At 48.2% G+C, this 25,191-nt stretch overlaps 1 protein-coding gene across 2 annotated transcripts in view; it reads right to left on the reverse strand.

The window, feature by feature from the left end:
- KCNH8 (potassium voltage-gated channel subfamily H member 8) overlaps nt 1-25,191 on the reverse strand; it is a 960,407-nt gene that overhangs the window by 67,684 nt on the left and 867,532 nt on the right. For both annotated transcript variants that reach the window (XM_086942172.1, XM_086942171.1), the window contains 2 exons: nt 6,665-6,987; nt 4,243-4,343 (listed from right to left, as the gene is read on the reverse strand). In XM_086942172.1, coding sequence (XP_086798298.1) covers nt 4,243-4,343; nt 6,665-6,987 — 424 coding nt within the window. The remainder of the gene's footprint in view (nt 1-4,242; nt 4,344-6,664; nt 6,988-25,191) is intronic.

The raw sequence follows: 25,191 nt of genomic DNA on the forward strand, positions 1-25,191 counted from the left end.
TCTCAGAATTTATTACAGTGTCATTAATTAACAGCATCTCAGCGGGGCAAGGTTTAAAGTGCATTGCACTTGTTTAATTGCTCTCCGGAGAGTAACCTCTAGAAACTACTCCCAACTTCAAAGGAGGCACCAGGTATAAAAATAGGGCTCTCAGACACACTATATAGTTCACTTTCTGGACTTGCGGAAGGATTCTCAGAGGACTGCCTGCTGCTGTGGTCTGCTGTGTACTCCATAAGATTGCCTTGCTGCACCTGGGAAGGACTGCTCTGCTACTTTTTGGCTGCCTTGAATGCTCAGAGGCGAGTCCTACTGATTAAGCCCTGTATCTTCACCTGAACTCACTACTGCTACACTGACAGCAAGGGCTAGTCTGCTGGCCTTCTGTTGAGATCCATAGGGACGTAAAAGGCTCCCACCATCTTGAACCCACACCTGGACTCAGCCTGAGTACGCTCTGAACCCTCAAGGGGTGTCCCACCGGTCCTGGACCTTACGCTGTGGTGCTCAAGCTGCCCAGATTGCTAAAATCCAAAACTTGGGACTTAGAAATATTTTGGTTTAAAACTGCTCTGAGAACCAATGTAAGATCAGTACCCACCTGCTCATCACTCCATAAAAGGTGCATCACCAGTCAGCTGACTTCTCAGCTGCTCCCTCTACATTCTTTTCTGCTGCAGCAAATCGTGTTCAGCGATCCTTTGCCAAAAGTTTGTCTGAGCTCTTGGAACTGTATTCGGCTGCAGCCTCCTGCCTTGTCCTGCTAGATATTTTTGACTTCCAGAAAGGGGACTAAGTCTAAACATAGAAATGTTTTCCGTGACTTCATCCAGCGGTGACAAGGCACTTTCCTCGGACACCGCCTGCATCCTTGCTCCGCTGAACTCTACCTGGTCAAAACATTTTTCTTGGAAATTCTTCTATGTCCGAAGCTAAGGGTAGACTGGGCCTAATCCACTTCTTTTTAACGAGCAGCGCTCCATCATGGTCGGCCATTTTTTTTCTTCCTTTGACCAGGTCCCACGTGACTAGATGTCCGCGGTTAGCACTCTGATCTTTAAATAAGGGCTAGTTTTTACTAAAAATGTCATAATTCTAATTCTTTGATTGGATTTTGTCGTTTTGGTGTCAAATAATAAACAATCTAAATTGGTGTGGGATTTTTCTTGTGTTGTGTTTTTACTTTATTAGTGTTTGTGTGCCGCATAAATACTTTACACTTTGCCTTTATTTAACCCGGACTGCTTTTTGTGCCAAGCTACACATGGTTAAGCACAGGTTAATTTAGTGATTGTTTTGTGGTTCACCCTGCCAGGGATTGAGGCTGTTGCTTGACCAGGACTCGCACCCCACTCACCAACAACCCTACAGTTTTTCTTCTTTCTTTGTTTTGTAAGGGGAAACAAGATGTACCATTCAGTATGTTACCATTTACTTACCTTGCTTCTTATATGATGCATTGTGTTGGCACACACGTTCCATGACCGCCATGCCATGTTGCTCGTGACTTGTTTACTCTCTGTATTTGTTTTCTTTTGACCTGCACTCATGGCCCAGTGTTGTTCTCCTGGTGGCGGTTCTTCTCAGCTTGCTTCAGTTGGACGAGAGCTAGCATTGAGCGCAGGATGGGTCGTGGGCTCCTATGTTTATGACTGGAATAGATCACTTTGAAACTCTTGTACCTGCTTGGATTTCACTTCTTTACTGGCTGTATTTCTCACTGTCTGCTCCTGTTTTTCTCAATCATTTGAGCATTCTTTCCTTAAGAACCCATTCAAACGAGCTTCATTGTAAATTGACACTAGAAGCAGTTTTGTGACTAATTGTCACTGCATGATACATAATCTTTGGAAAACATTGGCCCAATGTGAAAGAGATGAAAAAGTCTGAAATCTGCTCCCATACTCTTACTCATTTTGCGAAAAATTTTCAGCTTATTTGGGATTATCAAAAAGACTCATGATTACAGCTAGATGTCTGCGATGGACATCGGTCTTACATTTTTAGGAGTACTCACCTGTGTACCATTGCTGCACACACGAATATCCATTTGAGGATCTAACTTTGTCAATAGGGAAAATATTTTTCCTTTAAAACACCTTCTCACTCTCTCCTGTTGCGTATGAGGGAGTGTCAGGGCCACTTTGGAAATGCCTTTAATTGCCCTGTTTGGAAGAATCCATTTGCAAGGGATTTCAGGGAGGGATAATGCCTCTAGGGGGTATCTGAGTGCCTACTAATTTAAAGGGTTGTGGATGTTCACCTATTTTTGAAGGTACACCAGCTGGAACATGTCCACAAATCTGCCGCTCATCCTAAATTTGTGTTTGCATAAATTCCTTCACACTGGCAGGATTTCTATATACACAAAAGCCATCCACAGGAGTAGGATTCCACCAGCCTTGATTGTTTGGAAATTTATGAATTTTCTTTTGGCAAAATTGAACTAAGGGCTTGATTTAGATCGTGGCGGATGGGTTACAACTGTGACGGATATCCCGTCTGCCTAAATATAAATCCCATTATATCCTATGCAATTTATATTCTGACGTATGGGATATACACAGTCTAGTCTTGTCCATAAAAACTCAAGATCTTCGCAGCTATAGAAAATGAGGGCCCCCTCTATTAGTTACAGAGATTGTTGTTTGTTGGGGGAGATGAGGGTGTTGTTGCCTGCTATCAACCACAGAGATCTGCAATTTTAGGGATTTTTGGCACAATGACCTGATTTTGACTCAATCTTCAAGGAAATTGTGCTCTCTCAGAATGTGAGAAAGGGTGGATGTTGTTGGGGGATGGGTAGGATGGAGAAATGCTGGGCGGTTGCAGGTTGGCGAGTGTACTGGAAGTGAGGGGAGACACAGGGACATTGGTTGGCGTTCCTGTGAACAGCAGGTATGAGCATGAAGTTACCCATTGAAATCTCAAACAACAAGACGATTTAGGAGATAGCAAGGGCTCAATTTTGAGATTTTATGGCAAACATTTAAACAGCCACATACTTGGAGGCATAGAAAGGATCCCATATCCTGGTCCTGCTGCCAAAGCAGACGGTTGTTCTCCCAGAAGTGTCTGCCTCGGCCATGTGCCAGTCACTTAAGAGGAAAAAGTCTACAAGTGTATCCCGGTGGAGTTTCTTAAAGCAAATGGGGGTACTGGGACTACATCCCTGGACCCATATTTCAAGCATCTCTGATATCATGGGAGGTACCCCAGAGCATGGCATGGTTACTTGTATGCCTGATCTGTGAAACACTGCATTGCTTGTGATAACGCGACTGAACATTGGGCGGCGGACAGATGTGTTTAGACGGGGTGGCCTGCCTGTCAGTGTTTGAGTAGCCTCAAAATTGATAGTTGGTGGACCCAGTGGTGGATGTGAAGGGGGCTCAGCCAAAGGTCATCTACCATTCACTGCCCTTAAATCAGTAGATATGAGCACGGGGAGGGCTGTTCGGACCCCTGTCTATTAGTGGTAGAGGTTCTGTTACAGCCAATTTTCTAACTTGCTCCTCGCTGATGGGGTAATGCCATCAAAATGCACACAACAGGTAGGACAGAATGATCTGAGGAGTCTAGTATTGTGGCATCTGAAATGACTAGGATACTGTCACAATTTACTTCAACGTGTGACGGCGTGCAAGACGTCGCTCGCAGGGCGGCTTCACCAGTTGCTGCAATCAAGGTTAAGTTTATGAATTGTTAATGCTAATGAAGTGGAGAAGCGTGGCTCAATGGTTAGAGCGGCAGACCTGATGCAGAGGTCTGGCCAGGGACCAGGGTTCAATTCCCACCTCGGCGGCTCTTGGACTCAATCTCCCCGGACCAGATAATTCCCGCCTCAGTGCCTAGCCTAATCATTGGTCCGACTCTGTGACTCTGGGCAATAGCTTGCTTAATCTTCACAACGGCCCCAGCAGCGCTTGGATGCCTGGCTTCACCTTGGGGTTGCCCAGGAGTGGACATCTCACAGGAAAGCTAGGAAGGGTTCCACAGCGGTATGAATACAGCGCTACGAGACCTCTGGGTAGAAGGCGCTATATAAATACAAACACATTTACATTTAAGTCACATCTCACTGAACTGAAGGCAGCACCAGGTCCAGTCAATCTATTTGGTGGTATCAGACATGGTGGTATCAGACAGGAAAGTGCATTGAAACGATGTCGGAACAAGAGACATTGGAGCCCTGAAAGGAGAGAGGCTATCATCACACAGGTCAAACACAGAGGTAGTCACCTAGGTTGTGGTTGAGTCTAGACTCCCGCCTGATTTGGTCTGCTCCGAAGTCGAAGGCCTGTCCTCCCTCATTGTCATCATCCTCGATCCCGTCGACCACCCTGTGGAGAGAGAGGAAGAAAGGACCCTGAATGTTTAGGTGAAGGCAGGTTCCACATCAGCATGCAAGGTAGAGGCCTCCCTGAATGGTCTCCAGACGAAAGCTATGTGTAACCAGTTGTCTATTAGAATGCAGAGAAATTGGAATTATTACTGACTGGTTAGGAACTCTGGAAGCTGGGAATGCTGGGGTAGAATAAATTAACCGTTAGGCAACTGGGCGAGCTGGACATGTGGCCGAGTGGAATGTGTGATGATACCACGCATACCATCACAACGCAGTATTTTACATCGTGGTTTTGACAACGCAAGTCGTTACATCGACTTGCGTTGGAGGGCGCTGGAATTAGGAATAGTGTGAATTAGTATTCCAACTCCAGTCTACGTACAGTAGGGAAGGTGTTGGAATAGTAATTCACACTATTCCTTAGTCTAGAGCACCCTCCAATGCAAGTAGATGTAACGACTTGCGTTGTCAAAACCACGATGTAACCATTATGCGTTGTAATGGTTGTGTGGTAAAGGATGCTTCCCGGCCGAGTGCATCCCAGGTCTAGCAACTTTTCATTAGAGCTCTATATGGACCAGTCTGCCTCTGGTGACATTGCCCGTGAGTTGGCCCGCAGTCCGAAGACTGTTGTGCCCCCGGACACAAGATACCATCACAGGACACAGAAGGTAAGTTGAAGTGCTTTATTAGTGGGAAAAACGAGCCACTGCTCCTCTCACGGCAGGCGAGAGGCACCAACTACCAGTCATAGAATCCAATATACACAAGTACCATGGCAACACATGAAGGTTCTAGGTAGAACCTTAAACAAGCACATCAAGTACAACACGTACCTTTTAGGAGCATTGAAGGGAAGAGAAGACCGAGGATAGTGCAAGTGTTGAAGTTGCCCTGGCTTTCATTAGACAAGCATGTTCATATCAGAAGTCTCGGCCTCTTTTTCTGCACCTTCAATGTCAAGGGTGCTCCTTCTCTAAAATCTCCATCAATTCCCTGTGCTTCAGCTAGGACTCTTCCCTCCTCTTCTCATGAGGTTCTAGGGCTCCTGAAACCTCGAAGGCTCACCAAGATGGCGGCACCTTCTATTTTCTCACTATTAAACACTGGAGCTTCATAGCTCTAGTTCAGAGGGACTGTTAAAAAACTATTGAGACCTCGGCTATTCACTGCCAACGTTCAATAAACAGTCTCTTGCATCCAGACACTCCTGAGTGTAACTATGCGCTATGCAGATGCGATACATAGTGATTGAAATGGAAAAATAGAAGTGCAGGTACTCTGTATCAGAGTTCCTGCTTGTTTCTGAGAAGTGCTGGTACTCTCCAATTAAAAATATTGTGTTTCCCTTGAAAAGTGCGGGTCCTGTCCTTCTCAAAATAAAAAAGTGCTGGTACCCAGTACCGGACAGTACTGGCCTATTTAAAGCAATAGCGATACATACATTTTCAGTGCACTATCAACCACTAACTCTGTGATTTATTAGCCACCTGTACCCAGCTTAAGAGCACGAGGGGACAATGAAACGTTCTAGAACTAGCTCTAAACAATCCAGTCCATCGAGAAGCTAAACTAATCTTGTTCATGGTCCATGCAAGCCATATCATAACAACTCTTACTGCTCAATTGAACCATCTTTCATGAAATCACAGAGTTTTCCCCTCAACAAGTTCAAAAACAGCTCTTGGTCGCCTACCAACAACACAAAAAATAAGCAAATATACACAAAAATAAATGAAGGGGGCAAATAATAAATTAAAGTCATAAACAACTTAGAGCTTCTAAGGCTAGAAGGTTAGCGCCACTAACCTTCTAGCCTCTAATAGATTTGAACCACTGTTTAAAAATTGTATTTTCTGAGAACCAACTACAAAGAGGCCACTCATGAGTACTAGCTTAATTGACACGGTAGTATGCAATTATTAAGACATAGGTTTTCCTGATGTTCTTCCCCTGAACCTTAAGCTATTTTGTGGCACTGTATGCATGACCCTTTTTGTTTTTAGAGTTGTTCTACTTGATAATGAAATGTTTTATATTGATTAGCTGATCCGTCATACTTATTTAATCCTGTTTTAATAATTGATATTAACTTTGTAATGAAATGTTAAGATATCTATTTATGTATTGTTGCTGCTTTTATGATTTTACACCAAAATCGAATAAAGCTAATCTGAACTGAACTGAACTAAAGAACCAAAAAAAAAAACCAAATACAACATATATGAATTAAGACAAGGAAAGAAACAAAGACAAGAAGATAGAAAGAAACAAATAAATTAGCCCCTTGCAAGACCACACAACATGGGTGTGTACCTGGGGCTGAGGTCTGGGGGGCCAATGTTGGTCACCGTGGTGAGGTGTAGTCGAAGGTTTTTATCTCTCTTCCTGCCGTTGTACTGCGGATCGTATTCTTGTCGGTTCCTTGTGGTGTTCGGGCTGCTGGACCTGATGGGTGACTTGAATGGGACCGTCCCCGAAGCGAGCTGCTTTATGTTTCCCCCTTTCTTGAACTTCGAAGTGCTTCTGGTACGGATCGTAGTAGGAGACCCCGGGTCGTCCTCGTCACCAGAGTCTTCTTCGTCCTCCACAATAGAGGAGAGCCTTTTGTTTATGCTTCCATTCCCCCTGGTTTCAGTCTGGAAAAGAGATAAGAACAGGTTCAAGTAACCTTGATTCAGATCAAGACCTTCCTCAGGGTCTGCACTTTCTACAAACAATGCTTTTGTGGTAATCCTGGGTACCTTTACGTGCATTTCATATAATGCTGCAGCACCTATGGCTATTGGCAGCCATTCAAATCTTCAAGCAAGACATATCACAGCAATTCCAGAGATAAAACTTCTGACTCCCTTCATGGGAACCATTTGGAGATATTCCCACTGTGCTTACTGGACTTCAATCTAGGGGTCTCCAATGGCCTCTTAGGCTCCAGATGAGTATGGCTCATTGGTGTCGATCCTCAACAAAGTGTGAGGGAGGTCGGGCATTTTCACTACAGCCTACCCAACTTTTGAACTTGCTACCAATTCCCATCAAAACAAAGAAAGTCTATTACTAGGTCCATGGGACCATAGACACATTTCTTTACCGCCAACAATATTTGTGAGGGTAGGTCTGGAACACTCTGGATGCAATATCGCCCTACAAAAATATTGTGAGACAAATATTGACCACCACCCTATCATGAAGGTGGGTATTTGTAGGTAAGTATAGCTTTAATTCCTGTGTGTAGCTTGATGACATATAACACCAAGATATATGGAAGTAAATTTATGAATGTTAAATCTATACTTACTGGTATGTACTTACCCCAAAAATATTTTGGTTGTCAATAATTTGGCCACAATATTTTTGTTGTATAATACGTTTGTACTCAATATTTTGACATAGAAACATGTGTGGGTTCACATTCTGTTCTCTTCATTAGCGAGAAGGTCTGTCTGTCTTCAGTGTCAAGAACCTGCAATAGTTCAAAAGAGACAACTAGCCTAAGGTGACACAACACTGCTATGGGCCTTCTAGGTCCCCTCCTTGGGTAATAGTGTAGCTGCTGAGGTTCTAGGGCATCTGGGGATCGTTGCCTACTTCTGCTGCTGGGCCACCCAACACATAGCGCCTTCTGCCCCAGTCAGGATTCTGGGTGTTAAGGACCCCAAGAGGCAGGTAGGGTCTACAGCTGTTGTCAGACAGTGGCACCTGGTCCAAGTTAGGGATCTCTTGAGGGAGGGGACCCCATGACTGCTGCTATGTCCAGAATGGACCACATCTCGCTCACCCTTCGGCATCTTTACTGGATTTCTTTTTTAGCCAGAATCAAGTTAAGGACATTGGTGCACATCATGTTAGCCCCCAAAATTGGGATGACCACATTTTGTAGTATGTTCCTAACAGGCATCTGAGATCTGTGGATGGAAGCTGACCATGTGCCCCATTGCAAAAGGGAATTGCGGAGTGGGAAAACTAACCAGGTGGGCGAGCCACTGTTTCGCAATCAGTTACCTGTGCAACTGGCTATGACGTGTGCATCTTAATATCCTGATTTAGGACAAAAAAAGGAAAACATGTTCCAGTGTTTTTTTCTGAAACACATTTTAAAAACCTTCAAAGGTTGACTTGATTCTTATGTTCAGAAAATGAAGAAGTCAGAACCAAGAAAGTGACTTTTGAAGAAAGCCATATTTCAAGATAAAGGCCAGGTTGCAAACGTCTGACTATCTCAATATTATTGTAGTTGGATTTTTTCACATGGGTTAAATTTAAGTCCCAAATATGATTTCATTATTTCTAAAGTGGCACCGATAATGGTGTGAAACCTCTGTGCCTGCGGCTTTGAGAAGATTTTGATAAGGTGTGACTGCTGAGAGCCGGGGCTCACAAAAATCTACTCGCCAGGAGAATGAGTATTTGGACTTTGAACCTGTATCATGACCTGATCCTAAATTAAAGAGCTATGTTAAGTCAACGTTCGTTTGCATTCATTCATGTCTAGCAAGAGGCATATCTACTATATTCATAAGATGAATTACTGAGACGGCGGAAATGTCCTTTTATAAATCTGTATCAAGAAAAAAAAAATAACTGTCCTTTCATAAGTTTGTCCCAGATAAAAGAAAAATAACTGTCCTTTTACAATCTGTCCCAAATAAAAAAAAATATGGAAACTGAAAATGTGCTGGAATACGTGGCCAACTGCACCCCGGTTGTGCTGTTCACACCTTTTGTTACAGGAGCGAGGTCTCATGTGGACCCCATCACCGACCTAGCCCTGGCTTATGGAGTTTTCAACCCTTCCCACGTGTACAGCCCTTCATTGCTTTCTTTCCCCTGCACATTTTCATACTTTTCTTATGAGTAATAGTTGTGTAGTTTTCTCGCCAGTTAATTAAAAAACACTTTTCTTACTACTTTCAAACTGAAAGGACGGTGGTGATTTTTTTCGCCTCAACACCCCACTAGAAAGAGAGTCTGGATCATTAGGGAGACCACCTCACTCCAGGTCATTACACCACCTCCAGCCCTAAAGCTTCCACCTTCCAATCACTGATCCAGGTGTGTTAATCTAATTATTTAATGGAAGCAAAAGAGGACTACGTCACCCAGAATTCATTAGGCTCAATTTGCAACTTCCCAGATACCTAGCGGCTTCTTAACAAGGCCCTTGAGCCACTTTTGCATCATTTGTAACATGGGAAAAATGACGCAAAAGTGGCGCAAGGGGCTTGTAAATCTGCCCCCTAGATTGGAATTTGATGCAGTGTATCGTAGCAAGGCTTACCAGGGCCATGGCGCAAGCAAGCGCAATGACCCCTTTGACTGCTGTTGGGATAGTAAATACAACACTTATCAGGGTTCAATGGGCCCCGGTGCCACTGCACCTGCCCCACCAATGGTGAGACGCCCTTGTTGATGTAGTGCAGCACTTTGCTGTGAAAGCTGGATGCTTACTGGACATGTAGCTGATGTCACGCTAATGTTTTCACAAATCTATGGGCTACAAGACTTGTGGCAGTAGACTTTCTCATCTTTTCATCTTTGCGGGATGGAGTGACGACAATCAACTTTTCATTCTTGCCCGAATGGTGAAATCAGGAGCACATTGTTGGCCTTTACTTTGCATAAGATGAAGACAGAGCTGAATTACCTGTCCGCCATCTTTTATTCTTTATAACTGACTTTGTTTTTTTTTTTATAAATGTCCTTAATATGGCATACGAGACGTGGGAGTGTTTACAGATAATGTAAACCGCCGAGAAGATGACAACACGATGTAGGAAATATACTTTGGGCAGAGTGAGTGTGCATCCAGCGCTTGTTGTGGAGTGGAATGCAGAGGCCATGACCCCAAATGACGCACGCACTCCAAAATTCATAACTGACTCTTAATGCCACTCTCAAATGTAATAAAAGGACTTTTGCCAGACCTCTCCCAAATCATAAAAGTACTTCTAGTGTTCTATTTCCAATGTGACTTTAAAACTCCCTCATGACTTTATGCCCCCTTCAAAAACCCCAATTGACCCACAATTTTCCTTCTAAATTTTCATGTGCCTTTGAAATTTCTGAATGATCTCAAATGTTGCTTCCAAATGTTCAGCAAGTGTGGTGTCCCTAACACCCTTTCCAAGTTCCCATATGACTTTAGAATTACTATGTGGTTCCTGGCCTTCAAAAGGGAGGGAGAGAGAGGGTGTTATTCCCACGTCTCATCCTTTTTTAGGACCGCACCTTCGTGAACAAGCTAATTATTAGCTTCTTAAGCAAGCTTGCCCTTTCTATTAATTATTAGGGTGGGCGGAGAATTCTGTTCCGTCTGTGAAATTGGCAGAATTTGGCGACTCAGCATTGCTCTTGTAATCTGGCCTTTCGGCCAAATTCCGCCAACTGCTGCACGGCTGAATCCGTCTTGTGCGAGGCTCCAGAATGGTAAGTTAGCGAGCGCGAGCGTCCCCTTGCGCGATTGCAGGTCTCTACGGGGACATCCAGTGAGATGTTTCCGATGCGGGCCGTCGCGAGCATTCGCAGTCAGAAGGCTGCCGCCTAGGTAAAAAATCGACTTGAGAGGCAGCAAAATCAACTCGAGTAGCCGCGCCGTCTGGTGCACCGCGACGTGATGCCGTTTGCGCTGATTTTACAACATGGAACGTGCTAACAGTGCAAAATCACAGTGCGAGCAGCATGACATGCCTATTTCAGCCTGTTGGCAAATCTCACAGAGTTTTTATGTAAGTCAAATTCCACGGGTTCCACCCACCCTTATTAACGATGAGCGGGCGATCACAGCTACACCTATAGATCGCACCGGATGCTGACGTTGCCATGGTTTCATTTTCCTGAAAGACATTTTTTAACTTAGAAACAAGTGTTCATGCTGTGTGGGGCCTCTCAAAAACATCTGATATATCGGAATGATTTGCGAAGGTCCCTTCCAATTTTCCCAATGACTGATGACACCTCTTTCCTAATGACTAATAAAACTGCTCCTATAAAAGCTCGACCGACTCCAAAAGTTTCTTTCAAATTCATACACTTCTGCCTGAAAGTCTCCCCAACCTTACAATGGGTTCCGAAGCCCTTTGAAAATTCAAAATTCTGAAGTGACTTTTATAAATTTACATAAAACTCCAATGCCTTCCCAAGTTCTCAAATAACTTTCAAGATGGTAGCACATTTTCAATTAATAAAAAGGTCTCAAGACCCCTTCAATTCCCCTTTCACAAACAAGCCTTTATGGCCCTATGGCCAGCCTGTTCTGCTGCATTTTCCCCTGGTGGTGAGGGGGCTTGCAGCCCAGCCTTTGAGCTCAGGGCTTAATGAGGGCCTAACGTACAGAAGTGAGAGGTACAGCAGTTCTTTGAACACACACTACAAGAATGGGGATCTGTGTCAGAGCTAACATGTCCAAGGGTTTATTTGATGGGCTAGAGTAGGCTTCTCCAACGCGTACCGCGTGAGCTACTGGAAGCTTCCCAGCAACTTGTAAGTAGCCATCCAGTGTGCAGGGACCTTAATAAATTAGAAGCTTTTGCTTGGTTGAGTTAATATATTTATACCACAACTGAGTGTGTGTATTATTGAAAAATGGCTGAATTTCCCAAATTTAATTAAGGTTGATATTTGAGTGATAAACCATCTGGCTTTGAGGAGACGTATTGCCAGTATCATTACCTTGATGCCAGGGGTGTTTCCGCCGTGCTGTGATGTGTTACCCATGTAAAGACATTTGGAATTGACAAAACAATTTATAGCATTGCTGAGAACCCTGCCTGATGTACTGAAGTGAGCCCTACTAGTAATCCTGCATATAGTGGCCAAAAATGTAACTGTCTGATGAGGTCACTGGTACTGTAACAACACTATCATTAGTAGATCAGGATAATTGCATTTAACATAAGGAGCTCTTCAGAAAAGCCTTTTGTAAGACATCTACTAACATTGCAGAAGTCCCTGCTAACCTGCAGACCACAAGTCTCAATGCAAGTAGGGCTGACTTAGGTTTTCATCCTTCTAAGTTCTGGTGAAATGATTGGCATTCCCTTAGGACGTGCTAACACCTGTTATGTGAGCATTATCCCATCTTAGTCAACGGTGCACACTGTGTAAATGAGAACAAAACTGTATTGTCTCCATAATTTAGATTAGGCTAGATTAAAGACATTTGTAGCGCTCTACGACAGAATAGTGTCTCTAGACACCTTATTATCAAATGAACGTTTCCAGACCGTGTGAAGTTGAAGATGCTTTTTATTGAGAATAATAAAGTGTGCTGTGCATCTCCCAAGCAGTGCTTAGGATTTCAGTCGGTTGAATTATTCAGAACAATTATATTCAGCTGCAATGTTCATCCTTGAAGAACCGAGACTCATTATAGGTTCATTTTATGCTACACCGCCAGTGCTCATCTGGAAACCACCCATGATCCTGCACCCTGCTGAGAGCTGACAGAGGGCAGTCTCTCCAATCACACCACAGACACACAGGTCAAAGGTGAACATCCGGGAACAGAGGGTTCTCAGCTGATGGACAGCTTGACAGTGCACTAATCAGGCCCTTCTGTAGTTTGTTTGGGGCCCGAGTTTCTTTCATAATGCAGAAGAGACTTCCCAACTCCTCAAGGCCTACATTGGTTTCTAAAATTCCCAAGTAGCTCTCGCCTCTTCTAAGTTCAGAAATGGCTCCCAGGGTTCTTCCAAGCACCCAGTTGACTGTGCCCAGGTTATGTCTGGTTGGAGGAATTCCAATTGTGAGCCGTGTGAGAGTGTGCTGTGGTGCAACCTGGCGTCACTAGGAGGGCGTTGAAGAGATTGCTGATAGAAAGTGATGCATTTTGACGCATAACTTTAAAGACCTCTGTCAAGGCTGCCATTTTTTCTATGACAAGCTTTGACGAAGAAAAAACTTCCTAACGATGGGCAGTTTTACACACGGATTGGGCAGTTTTGCTTCAGCCTTTAACAAAAATGTGTATTGACCAACTAATATAAAGTATTGTTTTTGCAAAGGTGTTTTGATGCACATGTTTTTACATGGATCACCATTGCACACATCACAGCAGCATTGTGCAGAGCTAGTGCCAGCCTGCCTTGGACTGGTCCCAGATGGCCAGCAATAGAGCAGTGCCATCTCCATACAGAGCCATGACTCTAAAACACTGCAGGCCTTGGAGAGAACCTCCCAGTGCCTCGCAGAGGCCAGTGCCTCTGAGCCCCACATGACGCTGGCGTTTAGAGGCACTGGCCTTGGAGAGACCCTCGCACATGTCAGATACACCACATGACTCTGGTGTTCAGAGGCACTGGCCTTGGATAAACCTTTGCACATGTCAGGCTCACCACATGATGCTGGCGTTCAGAGGCACTGGCCTTGGACAGACCCTCACACATGTCAGACACACCACATGACGTTGGCGTTCAGAGGCACTGGCCTTGGAGAGACCCTTGCACATGTCAGACTCACCACATGACTCTGGCGTTGAGAGGCACAGGCCTTGGACAGATCCTTGCACATGTCAGACTCACCACATGACTCTGGCGTTGAGAGGCACAGGCCTTGGAGAGACCCTTGCACATGTCAGGCTCACCACATGACGCTGGCGTTCAGAGGCACTGGCCTTGGACAGACCCTCACACATGTCAGACACACCACATGACGTTGGCGTTCAGAGGCACTGGCCTTGGAGAGACCCTTGCACATGTCAGGCACACCACATGGCGCTGGCGTTCAGAAGCACTGGCCTTGGACAGACCCTCACACATGTCAGACACACCACATGACGCTGGCGTTCAGAGGCACTGGCCTTGGCTAGACCCTTGCACATGTCAGGCTCACCACATGACGCTGGCGTTCAGAAGCACTGGCCTTGGAGAGACCCTCGCACATGTCAGACACACCACATGACTCTGGTGTTCAGAGGCACTGGCCTTGGATAAACCTTTGCACATGTCAGGCTCACCACATGATGCTGGCGTTGAGAGGCACAGGCCTTGGACAGATCCTTGCACATGTCAGATACACCACATGACGCTGGCGTTGAGAGGCACTGGCCTTGGACAGACCCTTGCACATGTCAGACTCACCACATGACTCTGGCGTTGAGAGGCACAGGCCTTGGACAGATCCTTGCACATGTCAGATACACCACATGACGCTGGCGTTGAGAGGCACTGGCCTTGGAGAGACCCTTGCACATGTCAGGCTCACCACATGATGCTGGCGTTGAGAGGCACAGGCCTTGGACAGATCCTTGCACATGTCAGATACACCACATGACGCTGGCGTTCAGAGGCACTGGCCTTGGATAAACCTTTGCACATGTCAGGCTCACCACATGATGCTGGCGTTGAGAGGCACAGGCCTTGGACAGACCCTCGCACATGTCAGACACACCACATGACTCTGGCGTTCAGAGGCACTAATCTTGGACAGACCCTCGCACATGTCAGACACACCACATGACTCGGGCGTTCAGAGGCACTGGCCTTGGATAAACCTTTGCACATGTCAGGCTCACCACATGATGCTGCCGTTGAGAGGCACAGGCCTTGGAGAGACCCTTGCACATGTGAGGCTCACCACATGATGCTGGCGTTGAGAGGCACAGGCCTTGGAGAGACCCTTGCACATGTCAGGCTCACCACATGATGCTGGCGTTGAGAGGCACAGGCCTTGGATAAACCTTTGCACATCTCAGGCTCACCACATGACGCTGGCGTTGAGAGGCACTGGCCTTGGAGAGACCCTTGCACATGTCAGGCACACCACATGACACTGGTGTTCAGAGGCACTGGCCCTGTAGAGACCCTCACATGTCAGGCTCACCACATGATGCTGGCGTTGAGAGGTACTGGCCCTGTAGAGACCCTCGCACATGTCAGATACACCACATGGCGCTTGCGTTCAGAGGCACTGGCCTTGGACAGATCCTCGCACGTGGCAGGCACACTACATGTTGCTGGCGTTGATAGGCACTGGCCTTGGATAAACCTTTGCACATGCCAGGCACACCACATGACGCTGGCTTGAAGAGGCCCTGGCCTAGGACAGACCCTCACACATATCAGAGACACCACATGACGCTGGCATTCAGAGGAACTGGCCTTGGAGAGCCCCTTTCACATATCAGGCACAACACATGATGCTGACGTTCAGAGGCACTGGCCTTGGAGAGCCCCTTTCACATGTCAGGCTCACCACATGATCCTGACATTCAGAGGTGCTGGCCTTGAACAGATCCTCGCACGTTTCAGGCACACTACATGATGCTGGTGTTGATAGGCACTGGCCTTGGATAAACCCTCACACATGTCAGACACAACACATGATGCTGGGATTCAGAGGCACTGGCCTTGGAGAGACCCTTTCACATGTCAGGCACAACACATGATGCTGACATTCAGAGGCGCTGGCCTTGGAGAGACCCTTTCACATGTCAGGCACAACACATGATGCTGACATTCAGAGGCGCTGGCCTTGGAGAGACCCTTTCACATGTCAGGCACAACACATGATGCTGACATTCAGTGGTGCTGGCCTTGGAGAGACCCTTTCACATGTCAGGCACAACACATGATGCTGACATTCAGAGGCGCTGGCCTTGGAGAGACCCTTTCACATGTCAGGCACAACACATGATGCTGACATTCAGAGGCGCTGGCCTTGGGGAGACCCTTTCACATGTCAGGCACAACACATGATGCTGACATTCAGTGGTGCTGGCCTTGGAGAGACCCTTTCACATGTCAGGCACAACACATGATGCTGACATTCAGAGGTGCTGGCCTTGAACAGATCCTCGCACGTTTCAGGCACACTACATGATGCTGGCGTTGATAGGCACTGGCCTTGGATAAACCCTCACACATGTCAGACACAACACATGATGCTGGGATTCAGAGGCACTGGCCTTGGAGAGACCCTTTCACATTTCAGGCACAACACATGATGCTGACATTCAGAGGTGCTGGCCTTGGAGAGACCCTTTCACATGTCAGGCACAACACATGATGCTGACATTCAGAGGTGCTGGCCTTGAACAGATCCTCGCACGTTTCAGGCACACCACATGATGCTGGCGTTGATAGGCACTGGCCTTGGATAAACCCTCACACATGTCAGACACACCACATGATGCTGGGATTCAGAGGTGCTGGCCTTGGACAGACCATCGCACATGTCAGACACACCACATGATGCTGGCGTTGATAGGCACTGGCCTTGGCTAGACCCTTGCACATGTCAGGCACACCGCATGACACTGGCGTTCCGGGGCAGTGGCCTTGGACAGACCCTCCCACATGTCAGGCACATCACATGACGTTGGCGTTTAGAGGCATTAGCCTTGTAGAGACCCTTGCACATGTCAGGCACACCACATGACGCTGGCGTTCAGAGGTGCTGGCCTTGGATAGACCATCGCACATGTCATGCACACCACATGACGCTGGCGTTCAGAATCACTGGCCTTGGACTGACCCTCACACATGTCAGACACACCACATGACGCTGGCGTTCAGAGGCACTGGCCTTGGAGAGACCCTTTCACATGTCAGGCACAACACATGATGCTGACATTCAGAGGCAGAGGCCTTGAACAGATCCTCGCACGTTTCAGGCACACCACATGATGCTGGCATTAAGAGGTGCTGGACTTGGACAGACCATCGCACATGTCAGACACACCACATGATGCTGGCGTTGATAGGCACTGGCCTTGGCTAGACCCTTGCACATGTCAGGCACACCACATGACACTGGCGTTCCGAGGCAGTGGGCTTGGACAGACCCTTGCACATGTCAGGCACATCACATGACGTTGGCGTTCAGAGGCACTAGCCTTGGAGAGACCCTCGCACATGTCAGATACACCACATGACTCTGGTGTTCAGAGGCACTGGCCTTGGATAAACCTTTGCACATGTCAGGCTCACCACATGATGCTGGCGTTCAGAGGCACTGGCCTTGGACAGACCCTCGCACATGTCAGATACACCACATGACTCTGGTGTTCAGAGGCACTGGCCTTGGATAAACCTTTGCACATGTCAGGCTCACCACATGATGCTGGCGTTCAGAGGCACTGGCCTTGGACAGACCCTCACACATGTCAGACACACCACATGACGTTGGCGTTCAGAGGCACTGGCCTTGGAGAGACCCTTGCACATGTCAGACTCACCACATGACTCTGGCGTTGAGAGGCACAGGCCTTGGACAGATCCTTGCACATGTCAGACTCACCACATGACTCTGGCGTTGAGAGGCACAGGCCTTGGAGAGACCCTTGCACATGTCAGGCTCACCACATGATGCTGGCGTTCAGAGGCACTGGCCTTGGACAGACCCTCACACATGTCAGACACACCACATGACGTTGGCGTTCAGAGGCACTGGCCTTGGAGAGACCCTTGCACATGTCAGGCACACCACATGGCGCTGGCGTTCAGAAGCACTGGCCTTGGACAGACCCTCACACATGTCAGACACACCACATGACGCTGGCGTTCAGAGGCACTGGCCTTGGCTAGACCCTTGCACATGTCAGGCTCACCACATGACGCTGGCGTTCAGAAGCACTGGCCTTGGAGAGACCCTCGCACATGTCAGACACACCACATGACTCTGGTGTTCAGAGGCACTGGCCTTGGATAAACCTTTGCACATGTCAGGCTCACCACATGATGCTGGCGTTGAGAGGCACAGGCCTTGGACAGATCCTTGCACATGTCAGATACACCACATGACGCTGGCGTTGAGAGGCACTGGCCTTGGACAGACCCTTGCACATGTCAGACTCACCACATGACTCTGGCGTTGAGAGGCACAGGCCTTGGACAGATCCTTGCACATGTCAGATACACCACATGACGCTGGCGTTGAGAGGCACTGGCCTTGGAGAGACCCTTGCACATGTCAGGCTCACCACATGATGCTGGCGTTGAGAGGCACAGGCCTTGGACAGATCCTTGCACATGTCAGATACACCACATGACGCTGGCGTTCAGAGGCACTGGCCTTGGATAAACCTTTGCACATGTCAGGCTCACCACATGATGCTGGCGTTGAGAGGCACAGGCCTTGGACAGACCCTCGCACATGTCAGACACACCACATGACTCTGGCGTTCAGAGGCACTAATCTTGGACAGACCCTCGCACATGTCAGACACACCACATGACTCGGGCGTTCAGAGGCACTGGCCTTGGATAAACCTTTGCACATGTCAGGCTCACCACATGATGCTGCCGTTGAGAGGCACAGGCCTTGGAGAGACCCTTGCACATGTCAGGCTCACCACATGATGCTGGCGTTGAGAGGCACAGGCCTTGGAGAGACCCTTGCACATGTCAGGCTCACCACATGATGCTGGCGTTGAGAGGCACAGGCCTTGGATAAACCTTTGCACATCTCAGGCTCACCACATGACGCTGGCGTTGAGAGGCACTGGCCTTGGAGAGACCCTTGCACATGTCAGGCACACCACATGACACTGGTGTTCAGAGGCACTGGCCCTGTAGAGACCCTCACATGTCAGGCTCACCACATGATGCTGGCGTTGAGAGGTACTGGCCCTGTAGAGACCCTCGCACATGTCAGATACACCACATGGCGCTTGCGTTCAGAGGCACTGGCCTTGGACAGATCCTCGCACGTGGCAGGCACACTACATGTTGCTGGCGTTGATAGGCACTGGCCTTGGATAAACCTTTGCACATGCCAGGCACACCACATGACGCTGGCTTGAAGAGGCCCTGGCCTAGGACAGACCCTCACACATATCAGAGACACCACATGACGCTGGCATTCAGAGGAACTGGCCTTGGAGAGCCCCTTTCACATATCAGGCACAACACATGATGCTGACGTTCAGAGGCACTGGCCTTGGAGAGCCCCTTTCACATGTCAGGCTCACCACATGATCCTGACATTCAGAGGTGCTGGCCTTGAACAGATCCTCGCACGTTTCAGGCACACTACATGATGCTGGTGTTGATAGGCACTGGCCTTGGATAAACCCTCACACATGTCAGACACAACACATGATGCTGGGATTCAGAGGCACTGGCCTTGGAGAGACCCTTTCACATGTCAGGCACAACACATGATGCTGACATTCAGAGGCGCTGGCCTTGGAGAGACCCTTTCACATGTCAGGCACAACACATGATGCTGACATTCAGAGGCGCTGGCCTTGGAGAGACCCTTTCACATGTCAGGCACAACACATGATGCTGACATTCAGTGGTGCTGGCCTTGGAGAGACCCTTTCACATGTCAGGCACAACACATGATGCTGACATTCAGAGGCGCTGGCCTTGGAGAGACCCTTTCACATGTCAGGCACAACACATGATGCTGACATTCAGAGGCGCTGGCCTTGGGGAGACCCTTTCACATGTCAGGCACAACACATGATGCTGACATTCAGTGGTGCTGGCCTTGGAGAGACCCTTTCACATGTCAGGCACAACACATGATGCTGACATTCAGAGGTGCTGGCCTTGAACAGATCCTCGCACGTTTCAGGCACACTACATGATGCTGGCGTTGATAGGCACTGGCCTTGGATAAACCCTCACACATGTCAGACACAACACATGATGCTGGGATTCAGAGGCACTGGCCTTGGAGAGACCCTTTCACATTTCAGGCACAACACATGATGCTGACATTCAGAGGTGCTGGCCTTGGAGAGACCCTTTCACATGTCAGGCACAACACATGATGCTGACATTCAGAGGTGCTGGCCTTGAACAGATCCTCGCACGTTTCAGGCACACCACATGATGCTGGCGTTGATAGGCACTGGCCTTGGATAAACCCTCACACATGTCAGACACACCACATGATGCTGGGATTCAGAGGTGCTGGCCTTGGACAGACCATCGCACATGTCAGACACACCACATGATGCTGGCGTTGATAGGCACTGGCCTTGGCTAGACCCTTGCACATGTCAGGCACACCGCATGACACTGGCGTTCCGGGGCAGTGGCCTTGGACAGACCCTCCCACATGTCAGGCACATCACATGACGCTGGCGTTTAGAGGCATTAGCCTTGTAGAGACCCTTGCACATGTCAGGCACACCACATGACGCTGGCGTTCAGAGGTGCTGGCCTTGGATAGACCATCGCACATGTCATGCACACCACATGACGCTGGCGTTCAGAATCACTGGCCTTGGACTGACCCTCACACATGTCAGACACACCACATGACGCTGGCGTTCAGAGGCACTGGCCTTGGAGAGACCCTTTCACATGTCAGGCACAACACATGATGCTGACATTCAGAGGCAGAGGCCTTGAACAGATCCTCGCACGTTTCAGGCACACCACATGATGCTGGCATTAAGAGGTGCTGGACTTGGACAGACCATCGCACATGTCAGACACACCACATGATGCTGGCGTTGATAGGCACTGGCCTTGGCTAGACCCTTGCACATGTCAGGCACACCACATGACACTGGCGTTCCGAGGCAGTGGGCTTGGACAGACCCTTGCACATGTCAGGCACATCACATGACGTTGGCGTTCAGAGGCACTAGCCTTGTAGAGACCCTTTCACATGTCAGGCACACCACATGACGCTGGCGTTCAGAGGTGCTGGCCTTGGATAGACCATCGCACATGTCATGCACACCACATGACACTGGCGTTCAGAAGCACTGGCCTTGGAAAGACCCTCACACATGTCAGACACACCACATGACGCTGGCGTTCAGAGGCACTGGCCTGCTGTGACTCCTCTATGTTCTCCTTCGTGCAGTCAGCAACTGAACAATTGGGGGGGGGGGGTTGGCGGCGGTAGCGGCAGTCTGAAAATCAAGCACTGTTTTTTTTTTAGCAAAGTAGAACTTAATTGACTTTCTAATTAGTGTCCCTTTACACAGAGAATGAACCAAGCAGAATTGCCTGCATAATTAGTGTATCCTTCTTTAAAAATAGAAAAATAGAGGAATATCGTATTGCAAGTGTTAGAAGCCAGATGCCCAATTGTGCACTGAAAGCGAAAATCACAAATTGTGGTATGTGCATACTTATGTGGCATTTCCATAGTGCAAAGCTATCAAAAGGCAGCAGAGCACTGTACAAGGTCAAAGAGGAGCATAAAGTAAACTAGTGATAGGCGAGGATGCCGGCTTGTGGACGGTCACTGCATTGTGATTAGTGTTCTTTAAATTGTGCATCTTCAACTCTTCCCTAATTTAAAGCCACACTGGGATGCTCATGATGGATACAGGGATGCTGTTCCAGATTCTGAGTGCATGGGTGGGAAAGGCCGGCTGCCTTGTGCCCTTTTCCTTATTCTGCAGTGTGATGGTGGCCTGCCTTCGGCAGTGCTGATAACCACCATAGATCCTGACTGCGAGATAAGCAAGGCTGCTGGTCATCGTGGTTGTGTAAATGATGTAGCTGGCTTTGTAAACGGTGCGAGCAACAATGTGATCATATTTCTTCGGCCCTGGATGAGACGCGCTGTGGTGTGTCGGATGCCCTTAAGAGGTACCAGTGTGGAGTTTGGAAGGACATGGGGCAGGGTATTACCACAAATGTGCATGTAAGGGCGCTAAAACAGCAGTCCAGAGGTTGCTTTCTCGAAGAGAACTGGTACCAAGCCAACTTTGTTTTTCGGCACGAATTGGAAAAGATGGCGGTCGATCGTTGCAGGGCTTGGGACCAGCTGCCTGTAAAGCAGCGGTCCCGCACATGAGATTGAGATGCGACCGCCACCATGGCGGTCGCATCGTGTTTCTCTAACATTACGACGGGGTGCTGCTGGCTGCAACACTTGCCGCAATGTTCAAAATGCACTGTTTGCAATTCCCTGCACTACGTGGCAGGCACTACATGGTGCCTGCCACCTCATGGTGGGAAACGGTGGAATCCCCCCAGTGCACATCTACCTCCCCCAAACACAAGGGGGGGGCGGCAACGGGCCCCCATATGCAATCTTCGCCAGCCTGTGAATGGTGGTTGAACCGCCATCCACGGCTGGCGGAGAAGAAGCATCCTAATATGGTGGACGATGCCTGCTAGGCACCGCCACCATTCAGGTATGCTTTCTGGGTCCGCCAGGCAAGTGGAACGATTGTCTGTGGCGGACCCATGGCGGACGACTTCCAAACTTTCAGTAAACTACCCGCCATCCTAATTTGGCGAGCGGAGAATGGCCGCAAGTTGGTGGGGAATCCACCATCGGCAGGCTGCCGGTGGCGGATTAATCAGGCCCATACTTCCAAGACAGTCACAGCCATGTGTCTGTGGGCCTGTTGTTGGTGCACTGGGCTACCAGACTGCTGACTTTGAATATAGAATATTTAACAGAAGTAACCTCCACAAAAACATATTGCAGAGGCATAAACTAGGTCTTGAATTTTGGATTAATTAATTTCAGCAAAATGGAATACACCTTTTATTTATTTATTTGTTGGTTTGTATAGCGCTAGAATCGACTCCCGGAGCAGTATGTCTGCGCTCAGCAAATGGCAGATAGTGAGTGGATGCACAAGAACTCTAGAGAAGGTGCTGCGTTTGAAACAAAACAGTTTTCAACAGTTTCCTAAAAGCAAGATGTCTTCAAGTCTGGTTAAGAGTAGACAGCTTCTATTATCAGGGAGACAGAAGGGTCTTCTTTTATTTATGTTGGAGGACGCCCGGACTGTGGGCATCAGGTTGGCAGAGTCCAGCACATGTAGTCAGACAGGACACAGGGATGGAAAACAAAAGCTTCTCTGGATGTCCATTTTCAAAGTTACATGGTGCTTGAAAAGGACTTTTTACACACACAAATAAGGACACTTTTGACACGTCCCTTTGATCATAGCAGTGCACCCCTGCACAGAGCAGAACGCGTGCATACGCGGCCCCTTTACCAGAAGCACACGTGGAAAAGAGGAAAAACACGCCCAAGATCCTAGTGGAGGCCAGAATTATGATTAAAAAAGCAGAGTACATAAGATAATCAACAATGTAAAAAAAGAAAAAGTAGAGAGACAGGGCTTCAAACACTGGCCTGTCACATCCATGTATCCCTTGAGCAGTCCTGACATGACATCTCCATCCCAGTTCATCTCTCTTCTTTGAAACAGAAATATAAGAGGACTGAGATCATCAGTGTAATGATTATTGATAAGTAATCAGAGGATCCATCTTCAGACCGTCCCTGGGGGAGGTGAGAGACGTCTCTTGGAAAGGCGCACCCACCCACCTCTAGGTGGTGAGCAGCCACACTGGGGCAGTCTCACACACGCTCATTTCATAGAGTGCTAGTCTGCCCCCCCCCCCCCCCCCCCATTCCAAGGGCAGGGATGCCCAGGACTGCAGCTGTGCTGCACAATGCACCGCACACCGTGTGTCACGCATTACCCCACGCTTCTGTGCCCCCAGCTGCGGCCTCGGTGAGACCAGCCGTGCGCACATTGCTCACGGTTCATCCTGATCTGGAGGGTTCCCCGCGCATGCAGAGCCTGGAAATGTGAATTAAAATGCCTTCTCTCGCATTGCAGAGTTGCGGCTTTGTTGCACTGTAAATAGGAGGCGTTACTTCTATCGCATTAAATGCTGTTCCTCAGAAGCTCTGGGATTTGAATAGGCGAAGAGCATTTTGCATGCAATTTTTGACAGCTGAACTTACACATACTCTCTCCAGCAGACGTGATCTCATTTTGTTTAGAGACACGTTTTGCACACACCCCTAGGAAGGTCACATCCTAACTATCCTGGTCCTGGTCCTATCCTGGTCTTTTAGACACCATATTCCGCTTCAAGTCATAGGATTTTATTAAAAAATGCAGTCCATAGTTTACAGTCCTTTTTCACCTCAAATGAAGTAATTACGGTAAAGGTATAGGTTATAATAGATTGCAGAAGTTATGGTTCCGAGCCAGCAATGAGCATGGCTAGAAGAGAGGCGTTTCAGTCCACCCCCCTTCGCGATTCTAATATGACCCCCAAACACAGAGTCCAACAAACATCAGCTGCTTCCTTAGAAGGGGACTAAACTTAAACTCTGCCTTATGACTGCCACTAAACAACCAAGGCCATTAAAAATGGCCTCAACCCATGAACAACATTTCAATATGTCCGTTTCTAAAAACCAGCCCCTTCCTGTCAGGTGGTTCCTGTTCTGGGCCCAGTCCCTTCCTGTCAGTTAGTTCCAGTTCTGGGTCCAACCCCTTCTTGTCAGTTAGTTCCAGTACTGGGTCCATTCCCTTCCTGTCAGGTGGTTCCTGTTCTGTGTCCAGCCCCTTCTGTCAGGTGGTTCCTGTTCTGGGTCCAGCCCCTTCCTGTCATGTGGTTTCTGTTCTGGGCCCAGCCCCTTCCTGTCAGTTAGTTCCACTTCTGGGTCCAGCCCCTTCCTGTCAGTTAGTTCCAGTTCTGGGTCCATTCCCTTCCTGTCAGGTGGTCCCTGTTCTGTGTCCAGCCCCTTCTGTCAGGTGGTTCCTGTTCTGGGTCCAGCCCCTTCCTGTCAGGTGGTTTTTGTTCTGGGCCCAGTCCCTTCCTGTCAGTTAGTTCCACTTCTGGGTCCAGCCCCTTCCTGTCAGTTAGTTCCAGTTCTGGGTCCATTCCCTTCCTGTCAGGTGGTTCCTGTTCTGTGTCCAGCCCCTTCCTGGCAGTTAGTTCCACTTCTGGGCCCATCCCCTCCTGTCAGGTGGTTCCTGTTCTGTGTCCAGCCCCTTCCTGTCAGGTGGTTCCTGTTCTGGGCCCAGCCCCTTCCTGTCAGTTAGTTCCTGTTCTGGGTCCAGCCCCTTCCTGTCAGTTAGTTCCTGTTCTGGGTCCAGCCCCTTCCTGTCAGGTGGTTCCTGTTGATGGTCCAGCCCCTTCCTGGCAATTAGTTCC

Source organism: Lissotriton vulgaris, chromosome 10 (genome assembly GCF_964263255.1).
Source record: "Lissotriton vulgaris chromosome 10, aLisVul1.2, whole genome shotgun sequence".
NCBI lineage: Eukaryota > Metazoa > Chordata > Amphibia > Caudata > Salamandridae > Lissotriton > Lissotriton vulgaris.